The 19,081-nt window shown below is 39.7% G+C and overlaps 2 protein-coding genes across 2 annotated transcripts in view; one reads left to right on the top strand and one right to left on the bottom strand.

Annotated features, from left to right (window-relative positions):
- Positions 1-701, bottom strand: part of LOC146383093 (carboxypeptidase A1-like) — a 21,468-nt gene extending 20,767 nt beyond the window's left edge. Inside the window, exon 1 of the mRNA XM_084934253.1 lies at positions 1-701. This exon is cut by the window's left edge and continues 131 nt beyond it. The gene's annotated coding sequence lies outside the window, so the exon portion shown is untranslated.
- A 1,641-nt stretch (positions 702-2,342) lies between these two features.
- Positions 2,343-15,056, top strand: tes (testis derived transcript (3 LIM domains)). Its single transcript, XM_084934255.1, has 7 exons — positions 2,343-2,559; positions 6,663-6,748; positions 9,069-9,645; positions 10,601-11,332; positions 12,629-12,844; positions 12,986-13,144; positions 14,271-15,056. The coding sequence occupies exons 1-7, from the start codon at positions 2,533-2,535 to the stop codon at positions 14,460-14,462; spliced, it is 1,989 nt and encodes a 662-aa protein (XP_084790381.1). The 5' UTR covers positions 2,343-2,532; the 3' UTR covers positions 14,463-15,056.
- The last annotated feature ends 4,025 nt before the right edge of the window (positions 15,057-19,081 follow it).

Genomic DNA, 19,081 nt, shown 5'->3' on the forward strand with positions numbered 1-19,081 from the left:
CACACCCGCAGTAGATGTGCTCGGTGTGAGGTCTCGCAGCAAACTATCAAATACGGCGCATGTTTTCGGCTTTTAAAAAAAACGCTATGCGTCGCCAGGTGTTTCATCGGATTCGAGGTGTTACCTCCTTTGACAGTATCACAGTATCACCTTAAAGCACTTGTTGCAGGCTGCTGAGTTTGCATATTTTGCTGTGAAGTACAGCCAGACTTTTGACTGCTTAGCTTTGGGCATTTTTAATCTGTAGCTCTGCTCTAAAAGAACGTACGTACCTGGACCCGCCTACTATCCTCGGAAACGTAAAATGATTGGCTAGAATTCAAAGTGTATGACATCTCAGGAAAAAAAAGCACCGAAATGTGCGCTGCTTTTCGGTCTGGTTACTACCGTTTATGTCAGAACCGGTGCCATCATGGCACCGGATACCGGTACCCATCCCTACCCACTTCCCATCTTGGAGTCACACATTTAACAGCATGTCTTCGGACATGATGCGATTTTATTAGGGTTTGGATGCAGCGATTGAATGACGACATCCACTAAAACAGTTGCCTGAGAGTTTACATGCATACCAGAAAGCATAGATCAGACATCACAGTGAATGAGAGCATCGGCGAAAAAGCTGCATCAAAACGCGGTTCTTTAACAGTTAACACGACAGATCAACTAACACCGGGTGTGACAGTGCTGCTTCCACTAAACCAACACACAGGAAGTTGATAACGACTATTGTTTCCTGTCACTGAGTCAAAACTGCAGCTGTTTCGGTTCAAACCACAAACATTAGTTCACAACACGGACCAGCTGTAAGTCTGCGGACAACGAGTCCTAAGATTATTTCAGTTGCTATATGTGACTAAAAATGAATTTTCTTGTCTTGTCTTCTCTTGTCACAAACAAATTGCCACACCGTTATCAGTGTATAATTAGATATTTTAATAATTTAGAATGTATTTACACATAAAGATGAGGGTCGGAGGAGGGGGAAAAGGTTCGAAGGAAAAACCGCAACTGCAGCAGGTTGAATGTGTCAAATACACTCACATCCTTTGTTAGGTAAAGACACGCCCCTGTTGTTTCCTGGTTGGCTACCCTGTCCTCCAGTGCCTCTTTTTTGTACTCTTATTGGTTAAGACGGAAAATCTGTCAAAACGGAAGTCCCGCCCTGTTCAAACATCAATGAAAAGTGTACGGGACCTCCTGAGTGAAAGTAAAGTCAAGCTAGAAAGGAAAGAAAGAAGAGACGAGGCAAGTCCGGAAGTAATGAAAGTGTTTTGTTCACAGTAAAAGCGCCAGACGAGCCCAAATTGTTGGAAAAGATTAAATAACTGCAGTGTCGTGACTAGTTAACACCAGGCTCCAAGTAAGATAGTTAAAGCAGGTCTTTCCATCACAGTGTATCTTTTATATGTCTTTGAGGATTATAAATTGATAGACATAGTGATTTTGACGAATAATAAGCATACCCAAGTGTTTACAGGTGTTTACAATAAATACTGTTTTGGTTAATTAATGTGATTACTGTGCCCATGTTTACTATTTCATGCCAAAATAGCTATAGTCAACAGAACCAATTATTATTTGTCCAATACATAATTTTCACTATCTTAGGTTCTGTGATGAAGCAGCCTCATCAATCTTTAAAAGTAAATATTTTTGTTGTGTTTTCCTTTTAAAGTCCTTTCTGAGACCGCTTTTTTTTGGTTTTACTTCTTTGTTGCTTTGGAGTGCCAGAATGAAATTAATATATACATTGTTAAATAATTATCTGAACGTGTCATTAATTCATTAAGATGGAACTGTCACTTCAGCAGTTGAGCGCAGTGACAGTTTGATTTGTTTGTCTAAAAACACAGATCCCCAGGCTAATTTTAAAATTTCAGATCACATCTTAATATTTTCACATGGAAAACTAGTGAATGGACGACATTGCTTACTTCAGACCAGCACTGGCCACGCCCCAAAATTAGGTAATAAATTTAATAAACATGAGCGCAAGAGAGAGGAAGACACTCTACGATGAGCTGAAACATTCACTTCTTATTAATTCCTGCATATACAATTTTTATCATTCATATTGTGTCATTTTGTATGTCCCTCGTGATTTTATCGCCCCCTTCACTCTGGCGTGTGCCACTGCAGTATTTTTAGTGGCCACCCCTATGAAAAAATCCTAGAGGCTCCCCTAGAGTTTAAAACAAAAAGTCAATTTGTAATTTATCACATAGATTTTGAAAATACATGCACAAGTATTTAAATACTTCATCATACCGACACAAATAAGACCCGACTCATTTGTGGGCAACGTACATGTTTTATTTTGAAATGCCCAAACGGAAACTATCGACTTGATTCCGGCGAAGTTATCACCTGTGCGGAGTAGAAGCAGGACCCCCAAAGGGAAATCAGTGAGGGCAGCAGGATTTGTTTTACATTTTTCCGGCACATTCTCCCTGTTGTCTGTGTTTGGATTTGACAGTTGTTGTTTTTTTCGAGAAGCACGTCTGGAAAGAGAAAACGTTGAACACAAAAATGGAAATAGAGAGGGAGCTAAAGAAGGTAAGCTTTGCCCCCATGTTCTTCGTGGATATCTCGCACAGTTCGGGGAACGCCCTTAAGGTGTGCAGAGAAAGGGACAGGTGGCAGAAAAGTTACAGTACTGTAGGTTATTTTACAGTTTAAGTTTCGGTTTTAATTTCGAGATATTAATGGTCCTTATTTATGTATTTTTTTTTCTATTAAAATCTACTTAGTTCGCTTAAATACGCTTATTTCACATCCTTGGGTAGTTGATATTGCTGGAACAAACTCACGTCGATCGGTTTACAAACTTGGAAAACATAGGTCGCGCCCTTTTTAGTTACTTCCCTTTCAGAATAAGTTCCGATGTAAGAAACTGCGTTTGAAATGTGACAAAGTCTCACTCTGTGTATCAACCAAACCCCCAACCTCTGTAACTTAATAGCGGAACAGCTTGACCCATTAACGGACCCATTTTACGTACAAAGTCGTCCTCCTTGTTCAGGGTTTTGATACTGTATTAATCCGCGGTGCTCAGCGTCCTCGGCTCTCTATTAAGTGGAACAAATCACTATGACAGTAAAATGCAAACCAGCTGTGATAGTTAATTTGTCCATAAGTAAATGTTGCCGTTACAGCTGCCGAATTGAGTGTTGAACTGTCAGCAGGGTTTCAAGAATATTAAGGCTCATGTCACTCATAATGCACTTGAGACTCTAAGCCAGATGCATCAAAATCTAATGTTTTTTAAATAGAGTTTGGCCATCCAAGGGAGAAGACAAAAGTTAAGAGTCAGGACAGGCAGGAAACCCTTTTACAGTACACGCTTTGTCTAGTTAATAGTCATTCATTCATCATCATGGATCACTGTAGATACTCGTTGTTGGCATTCACTAGATTCCTCTTATGCACCCCTTCTCCTTAGTTTACTTATGGTCCATAGATAATCTGTATAAATAATTCTGTTCGAGGAATCCAGGTTTATGTAGTGAATACACATGAATATCAACCAGTCAGCATTTTCCATAGAAGCTATTATAACCTCTTAAGTAGTTTAGACAGAAAAGACGGAAAAGAAAAATGCATTTTAACATCTGTTAAAGCTTTTGTGGTTATCAAAATCAAACTATATGGATTATTATTATTGTTGTTATTTATTATGGTTATTGACAAGTTTGTACACAAACAAGGATTGTGTTTTGGTGGCATGGTGCAAAAACATTGGTACTGTACTGTTAATTTATGCTACTAAGTTAACTTGAGCTTTGGGGGATCTTTGCACAGGCCTGCAGAGATTTGGTAGCAGTGAAGGTGGTTACACAGACTGGTGGTTTGTTTTGTATAAGTTATTAAGCTGCAATTTAATGTCTTCAGCCACTTGTAAAAATATGGTTTACATTTTTCCTGCATTAAATTTCAGAGCTTTCAGCTTCACTCTGAAAAATTGACTAAGAGTGAGAATTTTACAGGGACAAACTGTTTCAGTGAAGACGAAGGAATCCTCTGCTTAAATAGGTCTGAGCAGCTGGATAACCCAGACAGACAGTCTGACATCTGCCTGTAATCCCTGGGGGAGATCAGCCTGCCACAGCTGCAGGATTTCTGTCTGCTAGAGGCTGCAAGTTCACAGAGATGCTGCTGTGATCTGTGTTGCGCTTGTTCAGGAAACGTTACCATTGTGTTTAGGTGCTATTATACTCAATTAAGGTGCTGCATTCTACTTAACAGAACGTCTGACGTAATAGGCTGTGACTATAGGGTCACGGCGTACAGCACTGCCATTCTGCTGACTCTTAGAAGTCTGTGGAGGTCTGGCTAGGTTTATTTCTTACCTAAACACCTAAACCATCATTAAAGCTTTCATATGACTTTGTGGTAGAAATAGAACCACACCAAAGGATTTCTCTATTTGTTTAAATCCTGCAGTGATTACAGTGTTATGAACTGAATTTCAGTTCAAGCCAGTGAATCATGAAACCAATTAAATCTTTGTCTAAAACAACAGTAAGTGAACTGAAAAATAGTAATATTTTTTATGACCGTATTCCACCTTTACAGAGGAAAGTTTGCCTTAAAAATAGAAAAAGTTGTTCATAAATTTAAGGGTGGTTTGACTGAAACTTCCTTGACGCCGTCTGTTATTTAAAGCATTAGAAACAAGATGTATACATGTAAGTAATTGAACATTCTTTTTAAAAATATGTGTTTTACATATTTTACATCATCTTCATGATGTTACAGAAACTGTGTCCAGCGTCTGAAAGTAGCTGGTCAGCTCCAGCCAAAGCGACTACTTCCTTGCCACTGGCCTGCAGCTCTGCCCTTCTCCAGTAAAGTGACTCATGAACTATGAGTCACTGGACCTGAATCATAGACTTTGTGTCTAAACTGGCTTGTAGCAAAAGTGTTGTCACCAAAATTAATCACCCCACAGGCTTAGTCATGAAACAAAGTCATTGATTAACTTGAAGTGTGAAATCCAGATGGTGCAGCTGCCTTCCAGGGAAGCATGCATACATGCTGAATGAGCTCTGCCAAAAACAGTCGTCCTCCCTATGCTTGAGATAAATATTTAGGCTTCAACCACTTAGCCTGTCCACCCTTAAAGCATACCAATAAACGTTTGCATTTGCAAAGTTGAAAATGATGTTTTAGTTGGTAGTGTAAAATGACATTTTAAATAATTTGTTCTTTTGTCTCAAAGTTCAAGTACTTTCTGCAAGAGCCTGAACATCTTTGTAGTACCATCTGAAACCCCCTGAGAATCAAGGACTGGAAGTTAGCAATGGATGCCTACACACCTTTGTAATCTTGTTTACTTTTTCATAATTCAGGTTAAACTTTTTATTTAGACAACGCTGCCTTCCACAAATATTTCTGCATCAGTATTAAAATGCAAGTAAAATCATACACAGTCCTACCCCAAAAGAATCATGCTTAATTACACAGAAACTCTCATCTTCCCTAGTTCCCTGTGACAGGCTACTCCAGGCTGCTCCTAAAGTTCTGTTTAAGCTGCTCATTGCAAAAGACACAGGAGGCGAGTACATCTTACAGTTTAACTAAGATTTACTCATGTGTTTGGTACTTTCTAGGACCATGCTGGAACAACTTATAATTGGGCTTCTTAACATCTCCCAGAGGACAAACGTCTCATTCTGGAAATTGTGGTGAATGTTAAAAGTCTGGCATCAAAGCTTCACTTTTAAACAGGAGCCACTGTCTGTCTGCATTTCTCACTCATGTACACATTAAGCCATTAGGATGGTTTGTGACCATATATAGGCAACTATTCAATAACACTAAGAGGCTGGTGGGATCCCATCAGGCACCCTGCTGTCAAGAGATGTTTTTGACCCAAAAAGACATTCTCTGCTGAGGAATGCAGACAGACAGTGACCGCTGTTTAAAAGTGAAACTTGCAACAATTTCCAGAGTGAGACTTAATTCCCCTGGGAGATTTTAAAAAGCCCAATTTAAGTTGTTCCAACATGATTTATGGTGGTACTACAAAGTAGCAAAACGTAAATCTCATTTAAGCTGCTCCTGCTCTGTCTTCAGTAGGAATCCCTCTGCAGTGGGATCTACAATCTTCCAAGACCTGAAGTGGGCGTCCAACATAGACAAAATGATCAAAAGGCCCAACAGAGGATGTCCTTCCTGTGTTAGTTCAGGAAGTTCAATCTGCCTCACGCACTGTTGATCAAAAATGTACTCTGCAATACTTAAGTCTGTTCTTTGCACATCAATCATCAAACGGACAGTTGGGACTGCAGAAAAAAAAAAGATTGGTGCAGATTTTCTCTCCATTCAGGATTTCAAGACAAATCCAGAATTGTTCCAACATCGTTGCACTCTGATCTCTTTGCAACAATGCAAATATAAATATGTTAAACATGTTATTGTCTCTGTCATGTTGCTATTGTCTGTTTGTCTGTCCTGTTAATTACATAATAGATAAATACATAAACAGGGCCCAATTCCTTGTATGTGTACATATACTCGGCCAGTGAAGCTTATTCTGATTCTTCTCCCACAAGTATCATCATAAACGTTTTCCCTCATTTAAATACGGTGTTCTGCTCAATAGAAAACAAAAGACTGACAGTACGTGTCATTTCCTTTGTGTGCTTTATTTACAGGTGACGCTTGGCCATGAGTTTGGTGCTGGAGCTGCCTGTTTGAAATGCAAGGACAAGTGTGAGGGCTTTGAGCTGCATTTCTGGAGGTTTGAACAGTTCCTCTGCACATCATCACAGTTTCACAAGTTTCCTTTTCTTTGCTTCCTGTGTCCAAACTGCTGATTAAATAGTGAGTCACTGTTGTCTTGAGCAAAGCTGTGAACTCTTCAGTACAACTTTAGTTTAACAAAAATAAACAAACAAAAAATAGTGTTTAGTAAGGTTCAGTCAACAAACACCATATTTTAGTGGTTTTTGGGCTGAATGATAATAAACAAAATATACCTCCTTATTTTCATGCAATGGGTAAGATGTCTTAGGCAGTAGGCTGCCATTTTCAGGAAACTTGGCAGGAGTATATCTCTTTCTGATAATTATTCTTTCTGATAATAATAATTCTGATAAACACTAATGTGTTTGATTTCTGAAACGCTTTTCTTGCATTGAAGGATAATATATTTCCTTTGAAATGGAGTTGTTCACCCTTGAGAACTGCAGGCAGCGTATTATTTATAGTGGATGGTAGGTGACACGCCTGCTAACAGACAGGAGTAAGAGCCTGCGCTGAAGATAAGCGCTGGTGTGGTCATGGTCAGCACTTTAGTCATTTACAAGAAATAATTACTGCTTTAGCTGTATCCCATGTTTGCAACATTTTCAGTGCTTTATGTGCTGTTGGAAAACAATGAAAGCAGCATTGCTCTTGTAAAAGCTACCAAAGTTCTTTGATAAAACACTTTTACCTCATAACAACAAAGAACTTGCTGATTATTTTTGTTGTTGTTTTACTTTGGCATTTATTAAATTCTCTCAGATCCAAACTAACACGTTAAAACACATCGGCACACCAAAAACTCCAGAAACTATTCTTTGTAATGTAGAATCTGTTTTAGTCAGATGAGATTGGTGGCTTTGGAAATGAGCAGTTTCTTTCTTTGTTTGACTTATACAGTAGAAATGACATACTGTTTGTCAGCTGTTGCCATACTTGTAATTATAATATTTACTCAGAGTTTAACTTTGAAGCTTAGTTTATTGTTGAGCTTGCGGTGCAGGAGGGCAGTAAATAGAGAGGGAACTGCATGAGATGGTAATTGTAGTAAGAGGAGAAATGCAGACTCTTTACAAAAATTTTGATGCAATATTAAGCTATATTTATATAAAATATTTACTTTCTTCCTGTAGCTAATGTAGAAATATATCACTATATATTTTAAAACTCAACTCAGTAATGTTGAATACCATTATGAATCAGAGCAGTCATTTAAAAAGGCATGCTTATTCTGCATGACAACAACATTTCACTCATTGACTCAGTCTGCCAACTTCCCAGCTTGCTTAATTAAAAGGATTCCTATAGCAGCAGGAGCCATCGGCCTAATGGGAACATGCTGTTCTTGAGAATAGAATTTAGTGTAATGCGGCCGGGGCTGAATTTTCAGGCAAAGTTTTTATCATAATTCTATGAAGACGCTATAATTAAAGGTTGTCACCTGCCCTCTAAAGCCACAAGTTAGAGTTTTGATTGTAGAGCCTGTCATAATAATTTATTATAGTTATACAGTGTTTTTGTAAATATAAAGTTAATGGGTCTTAAACAATCAAGCTAGGTAAACATAATCTAAACAAAACAAAACTCGATTGTAAGTCATTTCACTTTGTGTGTCAGAGGACTGCTGTATAATAATACACTTTTTTTTTTTTTTTTTTGCAACACTGATGAAAATACCTTTCATTTTCTTTAAAATATGTTATTTATCCCAAAGTTGAGAAGCTCCTTTTTTCTTCATCAGTTTTAAAATGAAGTTAAAAAAACATAAAGAAAAGAGAAGATATTTTTCTATTTCTGTGTTACAGAGTTTTCATCTGGTTGCCTATGAACAAAATAAGTGCTTGGAAAAGACAAAGCCGTCTGCCATTTAAAAGTGGCCCAATGACATCTTAATATAAAGGCTGTCATTATTACACATTAAACTGGCTTTATTCGACTGAAAGTATTGCCTATTCCACTGAAATTCTGAAGGCCTGTTTGGGCTGGAGCATGCCTTCTAGTTACAAATTATGTCATAGTTATATCAAAAGATGTGTTGAGGCTTGATAAAAATGCCGGTAGTTCAGTTTTAACACAGAACTTATTGTGTTGGTATAATGGCATAGGAGTTTTTATTTAATATTCTAAAAATAGAGGGAGGTGAATGAAGTGAGGATTTATTCAAATTTATCAAATATACCAGCTATAAAGAAGAATATGTAGTAAAAAAAAACTGAGACATTGCTTGTTCAGTTTGAATAAAGCAATGGTAATTTATTAGTATCAAGGTTTAAAAAGTCAAAGTCCTGAACATTTTGTTAAATTCTTCTTTGCAGAAAGATATGCCGAAACTGCAAATGTGGCCTCACAGAGCATGATGTGGCGATGAACTCGGAGGAGAACAAGAAGGTAGGCAAGCTGTTTGAGGACACCAAGTACACCGGCCTCATCGCCAAGCTGAAGACGGATGGGATCCCCAGCTACCAGGGCAACATGGTGACCATCACTTTGCCTAGCCCTGCCACTGCTTACACGGTACCACCCAGTGCGACCTCTACTGTTGTGCCCCCTTCTGCCAGAGCCGGCTCTGTGTCCCCGTCTGCCACAGCTGGTCCTGTATCCCCATCTGCCACAGCTGGTTCTGTGTCCCCGTCTGCCACAGCTGGTTCTGTGTCCCCGTCTGCCACAGCTGGTTCTGTACCCTCAGCTGGAGCCTCTGCAGGTTCGACAGGCATTGGGGTTCAGGGTCAGGCTCGGGTTCAGCCTGTACCAGCCAGTGCCACACCAGTCAGGGCTAGCAAAGTGCCAGTCACTGTCAGTGCCACATCAGCCAACGTAGTGCCAGTTCCTAAAGATGTACCAATGAAGACTGTCACCTATGAGTGGGCACCACCAGTGGCTAACAAGTACCTGGTAAGAGTTCATATTAGTTAGAAATTGAGTTGGGTTTTTTTGTTTTTTCATTCCCCACCCTCATAAAACCCCCAAAAAGCATTTAAGCATTATCATATGGTAAAGGATTCATTGGTATAAAAAATTAACATATTAATAGATAATATTCCTGCCTTGATCAGGAAGTATTGGTGGTATTGCATCATTTAAGATTTGGTAATAGGCAAAAACACATGAACCATAGATCGATGTAGTTGTAGTCAACTAAAAAATAACTTGCCTCTTCCTTTATGATACTTTCCTGTAACCTTGTGCTTGTCTCCAAAGTGAAATTTAAGGCAAGATGTTACCATTTTAACACACTGGAGGAGTGTAGATGGTTAGAATTAGACTTCCTGGCATTGTTCAGGTGCACAGAGAAAGACGACCTTGAAGGGGAGATTAGCCGAATCATTTTTGTTTGTTTATGCCTCCTAAAGTTCAAGGTATTAGAAAACCCTTGGCTAGCTACTGCAGAACAGAAGGTCTGCACATTTGATGTCACTGAATCAACAGTTTTTTGTTTGTTTGTTTTTGTTTAGGTCTTTTTTTTGTTTAAAAGGTCTGTTTCTTCTCAGTAGCAATTTGTTTTTTCAGAAATATGTTACAAAATGTTGTTTTATTCAGTTGTCTTAAATGTGTGGCGGGGACTTTTGAAGCACTGGTGATTACAGTAAAGAGGATGTCTTTTTTAATGCCAACATCTCTCACCACCACATTAATCTTATGTTTGACATTAACTCAACTTTCTCGTCTTTTGTTTAGTCTGTTTTTGTATCTGTCCCATGTATTCCTTGTCTTTTCACTAAAAAACAAAGCTTCACTTTCTTTCTGGTTAGTCTATATCTAATCTGTCTCTCTGGTCTTCTTCTGGTTGTCCTTCACATTTTTCTACATTCCCTCTGAGGTGACTCTTTTATTGTCTGTCTCTCTGTAGGCTGTGCGTTATATTGAGTTGCTCCCACCAGAGAAACGCCCAGTGGTTGGTACAGAGGGAGCTGCTTACCGTCGGCAGCAGATGGCCCGACAGCTACCTGAACACGACCAGGACCCGTCCAGGTGTCATGAGCTGAGCCCTGCTGAGGTCAAGCTGATGCAGCAATACGTTCGCAAGTACAAGGATGAAGCCCTGGGGGTTGGAGATGTCATGCTGCCTGAAGAGATGGCTCTGGTTCAGGCAGGAGGGCTGGGTGGATCTGGTGTTGGGGTTGGAGGGGCACCTAGTGCAGGAGGGGCTGAGTTTGGACCTAGAGGTGGTGCTGCTGCTGGGAGTATTGGTGGAGGTGGAGGTGCTGGCTATAAACCAGAGGCTGGGGTTGCTGGAGTTGGATTTGGTTCAGGGCCTGGAGCTGCAGGACCTGGTGTTGGGGCTGGAGCTGGTGGTGGTTTTGGACCTGCAGCTGGTGGAGTTGGAGCTGGTGGTGGTTTTGGATCTGCAGCTGGTGGAGTTGGAGCTGGTGGTGGTTTTGGACCTGCAGCTGGTGGAGCTGGTGGTGGTTTTGGACCTGCAGCTGGTGGAGCTGGAGCTGGTGGTGGACCACTTTCAGGGCCTGGCGTTGGACCATCTGCAGGCTTTGGACCAGCTGGAGGAGCCATGGGTACTACTGCCACCGCTGGAGCCATGAGTGTCCCTGGAGCTCAGCAAGCTGGACTACCACAACAGAACTTTGTAAGTTTTTTCCCCCCTCAGTTCACTGACCATCTGCACTAAAGTTACATTAAATAAAAATGTATATGGTAAACACATGACATGTCACACTATAACAGATGGGAGGAAAACATACAAAGCAAAGAAAAAAATCCTCACTCACAGTTTTGCATATTACAAGATGAAAGTCTTTACCAATAGAACAAATTCCAAGAACACAATAATATGTTTGACATCTAGTTAATAGATGGAGACAATAATTTTAAGAGGAACTTTATTTAAAAAAAAAAAAAAAAAAAAAAATTATTATAATATCATGAATAAAATAAAACATGGTCAGAATACCTGTTCCCTTCCTATCTTCTAGCGTACCCTCAAATGGGGGAATTACACATGTTGTAGTTTCATTTAGTGGTTTTCTAGTTTATTTCCTGTGTGTAAGTCAAACTTAGTTTCATAATATATTTTTCCTTTGGTCAGCCACACTCCTCTTACAGTTGCCCTAGGGCTCATCAGGAAGCCCGGTCAACACTTATATAAACCCTTGAAATTACATAGCGTCTACTTGTGACCTTCACATCTCATAAGAGTTGCACCCACTCCACACTGCAATACAAATCACCTATATACACACCTTTATAATATAATGTTTCAATAATTTCACATTTCCTTCCCTTTCTGCTCATCCCATTCATCTGGAAACCCTTTGATGTCTTCAGCTTAGAAATCATGCACAAAATGTTTCTTTAAAGATGTGATGAATTGCTGGTAATATATGAAAAATAGATTTTTAATAGAATATGTAAATAGCCATAGTTCAAGTTAATACATTTGACTAAGTTCAAATTTATTAACTGCAACTTTTGTATGACATGGTTTATTTATTAGTTTTCAGTCATTTCCAAACTTAACACTAGGTGGAGCCATAGACCAACCATCCCATTTGAGGATGCTGGGTTCTTATTTAATGCAGTACTGCATGAGTCACGGCTCAAGTTTTTCTCATCATTACCATGTGCAGTTAATTCTTTTTGTGGATTTTTATTTCACCCTGCTTTCAATTTTACTACAATTCATGTAAAATAAAAACAAACCCAACAACATTCAAAGAGCAAAGTTACCATTGATGGAAACTTGTTATGAAATACTGTGCAGTGATAGTTTGATCAAATCAAATGGGTTGTAATAAAAGCTATTCAGGACAGGATGCAACAAACTATTCTGATTTTTTTTCCTCCTATATAATAAAATATCAATAGAATATATTTTCATAATGAACTATACAGCCGTACCAATGTAGTGTACTTTCCCTTAAAGTCATGCCATCAGTGCCAGCAGCCCATGCGTAAGGGTGAGCCAGCTGTCTATGCTGAGCGGGCCGGTTATGACAAGATGTGGCACCCAGCATGCTTCGTCTGCTGTACCTGTAACGAACTGCTGGTGGACATGATCTACTTCTGGAAGAAAGGCAAGATGTACTGTGGACGGCACTATGGAGACAGCGAGAAGCCACGATGTGGAGGCTGTGATGAGGTGAGATGAGGATATGATCATTTGCTTCTCTTTTGATTTTGGTTAAAAAAAATTGCATTACATACACATCTGTGTGACCATTCATAGCTGAGAGTTTGTTAGCATCGTTGATGCTACATTCTGATGCATGTCTGTTTACAGCTGATCTTCAGTAACGAGTACACTCAGGCTGAGGGCCAGAACTGGCATCTGAAGCATTTCTGCTGTTTTGAATGTGACTGCATTCTGGCTGGAGAGACGTATGTTATGGAGAATGACAAGCCTGTCTGCAAGCCCTGCTACATGAAGAACTATGCTGTGGTAAGTCTTTGTTGCTCTGGGTTTCTTTCTTTAATTGGCTCATTGGTTTAAATACACCAATGATCCATAACAGTATGACCTCTCAGAGATGCATGTGATGGTCTGGGATACAGTAGAACATAAGTGGGTAGTCTGTTTGCGTAATCAACATTTTGAATATGGCCACTAGTCAGCAAGTCTGATATGCAGAGGCTACAGCTCATTATATACAATACTATAAGAATAATTATGGTGCTGATGTCTTGGTGTACCTTTGAAGTTCTAGAGCAGTGAGCTGTTTTGTTGCACACAAATGAGCACACCAGGTAGAAGGTCATATTGTTTTGGCTGATTAGTGCAATTGAACTTGAAGGATTTGTTAGCAGGGAGCTGTAGCCATGCCAAAATTCAGATTCTTGAGTGCATATTTTTGGCCTTAAACACCCTAATGAGCTCTAACAAGAACAACAACATCTTACATTGGATGCCACAGTGGAATGTTATGGTTTGATCTAAAAAGCAAATGTTAAAAATAGAAGATTGTCACATTTCACTCTGATCACTTTCTTTTGGAGGCCATTATAACATACCAACAATAATTATAGCATTTTACTTGTTACCAAAGCAAATTACTTAGGGATTCTTAGGGCTTCGTGCAAAATCGTCTCACCCAAGTCAAACTTTGTGAAAAATTGATAGGGGAATATATGCTGGCCACCCTAAGCCAAGAATGTGAAGCGCTCGGTGTGTGTTTACTGTGTTTTTTTCCAACATAATCCACAGCAAAGCTTATGTTGTCATATAACCAAATACTTGCCTTTGCTTGTAAGAGGTGAGGAATCTCTTTTTTGTTTGAGATAGTAATTACACTGTGCTGCCAAGCATTTTTTAAAAGTTTTTAAACTAAACATATTTCAACGTGTCAGGTATTAATTAGGCACCATGAGGACACCTTATAGTTTAAACCACATACATACATAGTTTGACTGCAGTGGAGGCTAAAGCTGTTAGAGGAAGAAACTACATAGAAATAATATAGAAACTTGAAGAGTTTGAATAATAATTTTAAAATGAATTGTGGAAAACCTAGATATCTGAAACTTAACTTAAAAAAAACTTGACATCATTATTTCCTACCTCTTGCCAGAAATGCTCATCCTGCCAGAATGCAGTGGAGCCTGAGGCCCAGAGGGTTTCCTATGGTGATTATCACTGGCATGCCGAGCCACAGTGCTTCAAGTGCTCCGGCTGCTCCAAATGCCTGATTGGCCAGCGCTTCATGGCAGTGAAGAACTTCCTGTTCTGCTCTGTGGAGTGCAAGAAGAAAATCATGGCTTAAAGGGCCAAGACAAGTCCTTCATCTTCTTCATGATCACTTGCAAAACCAGGAATCGTACAGAGAGAACACTGGTACAGCTACAATAGTCTGTTATGGTTCTTTTAACAGAAATAGTGCCTGATCTCTGTAGTATGGAGATCTACTGTAACAGTGAAACCGTTTGAATTCAGGTACTTATTGTAAGTCCAGAAAGATCGCAGCACTGATATATCATGTAGTCTCAGATAGTTTTAAAAAAGGGGGTTTCCACTTTTTTCCAGCCTTAAATTTCTTGTTTGCTTTTCTTGCACTGTTATTATTTACAGATGAGATTTCTTTCTTGTTAAACCCGTGACCACTAACCTATTGCTGGGTTTTTGTTTGTTTTGTTGTTGTTTTTTGCCACCTTTTTACTACTTTATATAAAAACTACTGACATTCCCTTTCCATGCAGCAATGTTACTGTCAGTGTTAGCCAGATTTGAGGCTGGTTGAAAGTAAATAATCAATGTAATATCAAACTTGCAGTCTGTAGCTAAATTTGAAGTTTTGATGAATTAAATTTGTGCTTTCAATGAGACATTAAAAGTAAATTCCTCCATCTCTGTCTACAAATGGCATATACTGTCTTGTTTTATTGTCAGCCAGCAAGGTTATATCATAGTATTTTCATACTTATATCAAGGCAACAAGGTGTTGCAAATAGCTCCTTATTAGTTTATTTGTGGTATTAAAAACAGGTTTTTCTAAAATTACTTCTCTCACATACAACAAAATGCTGAAATGGTTAAATTCCTGCCTTTCAAGGTCTTAATAGGATCTCTACAAATATAGTTACAGCTTTAGCCTTTGATTGTTCTGCTGTTTCTTCTATTTGGATGACCTTGGATTACAAAACTATTGGATGACAACAATTGAAGAGCACTTTGTTGTTACGGAGTTTAGACTTTAATGTGGCTCTTTTCAGATTATCCATCTGTTACATGCTCTTGATCACAGTGTCTCAGGAGCACCTTGAAGGAGGTTTTGTCACATTTAATACAATGCTTCCTTGGATACAAGGAATCTTGAGGCAACTTGAAGTTATTTCAATAGTTTATGAGAAATGAAAATCCCACAGATGTCTCAAAGGATACAGTAATAAAGTGTTTACACAAATGAACTGCAGCTTGACTGGTTGTCAGAGGCATTAAGCTTTTAGGAGATAAAAATATCTCCAGAAACTCTCGTTTGGAGTGACTTCATACCTTACACTGAATCTCAGACGTGCTTTGTTTGTTCACCTCCTACTGTTATAGGAAAAAAAGCAGTTTAACCAAAGTATCCAGGCTGCAATACCCAGAGGTTTTTACATTATACTTATCTTGTCATGGAAGGGACCTCAGCACCAGGGATTAAAGTGGGCTGAAACTATCTGGAATGACATTGTGACACCTTCAATTAACCAGCAATTAAATCAGAAAGGCAGGGTACTGTCAAATTAGTTCATTTTAATGTGCTGCTGCCTGGTGTTTCTTCCAGTGTTGGCATGGAGACGCTTGCTCAGTAATGAGAATATAATAACATCATTTGTTATCACTGTGATGCATTCGTAGTATAGAAAGTTGCAGTACTTCAGCCATCTAGCGGCACAGAAGAACAGCATGCATAAATGGAGTAAAGTATTTTTAAGTGGCAGATAACAAATATCAAAAAACACAAACTGTTTCTTGTCACACAATGTGTATGCTAGACTATGTACTGTTGCTGTTTTGCCTACATTGAGGAAAAAAATGTTAATGTTAAAGATGAGATACAATGTTCAAAGGTAAGGGCTCCTCTCCAAGTAAAATTTTACACAATGGAATTTTAAAGCCTACATGCAATGGCCCATTTTTTAGAGCTTTTATGTCAGATGTTGGATCTATGTGTTACTGAATTCTGTTTTTGTGAGAGGTTTTGCGAAACTATGTGATGTATAATAATTATACGTTATTTAAAGAATGCAGGAAAATGTACTAGGCAGTTTGGTACAGCTTAGTGAAGGCTAAACTGGTTAGGGTGACACTGACAGTGATGTTGGACTGGTGCAGAGCAGGCTGTGTTGTTCAGTGTTACATTAACCAGTAGCAGACATAAATGTATCTTTAAGGTTATGTTTATTAGATTTACTCACCAAATGCTTCCTTTTATAGTAGTTTTAAAGTCTGGGGGTTGGAAATCAGCTATATAGCTTGTTAAACATCTGCTTATATTGTTCAAATCAAATCACTTTTATTGTCACATCACATGTGCAGGTACACTGGTACAGTACATGTGAGTGAAATTCTTGTGTGCAAGCTTCACAAGCAACAGAGGTGTGCAAAGTACAATAACATAAGAACGAGCAAATATAAGAATGGCTAAATCTGAGAATTATATGAATAAATATATGTACAATATAAGAGTGTATGCATATTACTGAATGTGTATACTAAATATGTATGTCTACATGTGTGTATATATGTGTGTGTGTGTGTGTGTGTGTGTGTGTGTATACATATTTTACAAATTAAATAGAGTAAAAATAAAATATACAGAGGTTGGCAGTTGGATATTGTGCAAAACAAGTGGCATTTATATACAGTATGGAGTGCATAATGTTGAAGTTCCAGTGGTGAAGGTGAGGTGTCTATGACGTGTTCAGCAGTCTGATGGCCTGATGGAAAAAGCTGTCTCTCAGTCTGCTGGTATGGGACCGGATGCTGCAGAACCTCCTTCCTGATGGAAGTAGTCTGAACAGTTTATGGCTGGGGTGACTGGAGTCCTTGATGATCCTCTCCGCTTTCCTCAGGCACCGCTTCCTGTAGATGTCCTGGAGGGAGGGAAGCTCACCTCCAATTATCCGTTCAGAACACCGCACTACTCTCTGGAGAGCTTTGCGGTTGGAAGCGGTGCTGTTGCCGTACCTACCAGGTGGTGATGCATCCAGTGAGGATGCTCTCAATGGCACAGTGATAGAAGGTCCTGAGGATGCGGGGGCTCATGCCGAATCTTTTCAGTCTCCTGAGAAAGAAGAGGCGCTGCTGCGCCTTCTTCACTGTTTTGTTTGTGTGTACTGACCACGTAAGATCCTCAGCCAGATGTACACCAAGGAAGTGGAAGCTGCTCACTCTCTCCACAGCAGCGCCGTTGATGGTGATGGGGGTGTGTACTTCTCTGCACCTCCGGAAGTCCACTATCAACTCCTTTGTCTTTGCGACGTTGAGGGTGAGATGGTTGTCTTGACACCAGTGGGTCAGGGCGCTGACCTCCTCCCTGTAGGCCGTCTCATCACCTTTGGTGATAAGACCCACCACTGTAGTGTCGTCCGCAAACTTTACAATGATGTTGGAGTTTCTAGTGGCCGTGCAGTCGTAGGTGTAGAGTGAGTACAGGAGAGGGCTCAGTACACACCCCTGTGGAGCACCAGTGTTCAGTGTGATGGGGGATGGGGTGATGCTGCCCAGTCTGACCACTTGGCGTCTGTCAGACAGGAAGGATCCAGCTGCAGAGGGAGCTGCTCAGTCCTAGATCCTGCAGTTTCCTGTCCAGCTTCGAGGGAACGATGGTGTTGAATGCTGAGCTGTAATCTACAAACAGCATTCTCACATACGTGTCTCTCTTCTCCAGGTGTGACAGGGCAGTATGTAGTGTCAGGGCTATGGCATCATCAGTTGTTGAACTGGGAACCAGGGAGAAAAGGATAGCGTATGACTATATGACTGACCTGGACTGAAAATCGGTGGCAGCAGGTCTTCAGAGTGGTCGATCCAAATTTTAAACTTTTGGTTCAAATCATTGATGACACGTATGGAGGAGGTCAGGAGATGGTGCTTACAGCTATTTGTAAATGTCTACTGCTGCATTTTAACGAGTGGTGTTGGGGATCTTGTCAAAATTGATGGAATTATGAACACAGAAAAGAACAGCCAGAGTTTGCACCACCATTCACTGGAAAGCCTCTGATTGACAATAGGTTCATTTTTCAGTGTGACAATGATCCCTAACACACTGCAAATGCAGTAAAAGCATATCTCAGTCATGGGTTGGTCTCCCCATGAGCATGGACCTCAACATTATAAAGTAGACATGGGTGGCTCAAGACTTTTGCACACTCCTGTTTCTCAGCACTTGTCAAAGGTGCATGCAAATGTCCTGTGTAGTCAGTCAGATGAGACATTGATCAGTGCGTTCAGTTTGTGTGTGTGAGTGGCTCTAAAGCTGTATCCCAACTGCATTACAATACATTTTCTGAAATTTATGTGTGAAAATAGCTTTGTACAGCCACATTCTCAAAATTACAGGTTGATCTTTGAAACGTTAAATCATCACAGTGACTCACTAAATGCATCATTAATGCTGCTTACCATAAATTGTCAACTACAGTGATGCTTTTTCTGTGTGAAAAGGATCTTTTAGATTTATTGTCTTGGCCTCATGTAACTTCCAGCATGGTTTCAAGTACCTGTGGATGCAGAATTACTCCTGATGAAGATACTGTAAAGGTGTTGTCACTATTCCACACTACACATGTGCTGTACACTAAATGCTACAGTATGCAGAGCGTGATCAGTGTACACAAACATTTAGGAACAGTATTTATCTGCTGTAGGAGAACCGGTATGCAATCCAAATACAGC

The sequence above is a fragment of the Perissodus microlepis genome, chromosome 7 (genome assembly GCF_051167445.1).
Source record: "Perissodus microlepis isolate ML-2025 ecotype Zambia chromosome 7, ASM5116744v1, whole genome shotgun sequence".
Classification (NCBI taxonomy): domain Eukaryota; kingdom Metazoa; phylum Chordata; class Actinopteri; order Cichliformes; family Cichlidae; genus Perissodus; species Perissodus microlepis.

Excerpts from the sequence above, each read along its gene's own strand:
- tes (XM_084934255.1), top strand. The coding sequence starts at position 2,533 with ATGGAAATAGAGAGGGAGCTAAAGAAG. Across the intron at positions 2,560-6,662 it reads TAGAGAGGGAGCTAAAGAAG|GTGACGCTTGGCCATGAGTT; the intron begins GTAAGCTTTGCC and ends CTTTATTTACAG. Across the intron at positions 11,333-12,628 it reads GACTACCACAACAGAACTTT|TCATGCCATCAGTGCCAGCA; the intron begins GTAAGTTTTTTC and ends TTTCCCTTAAAG.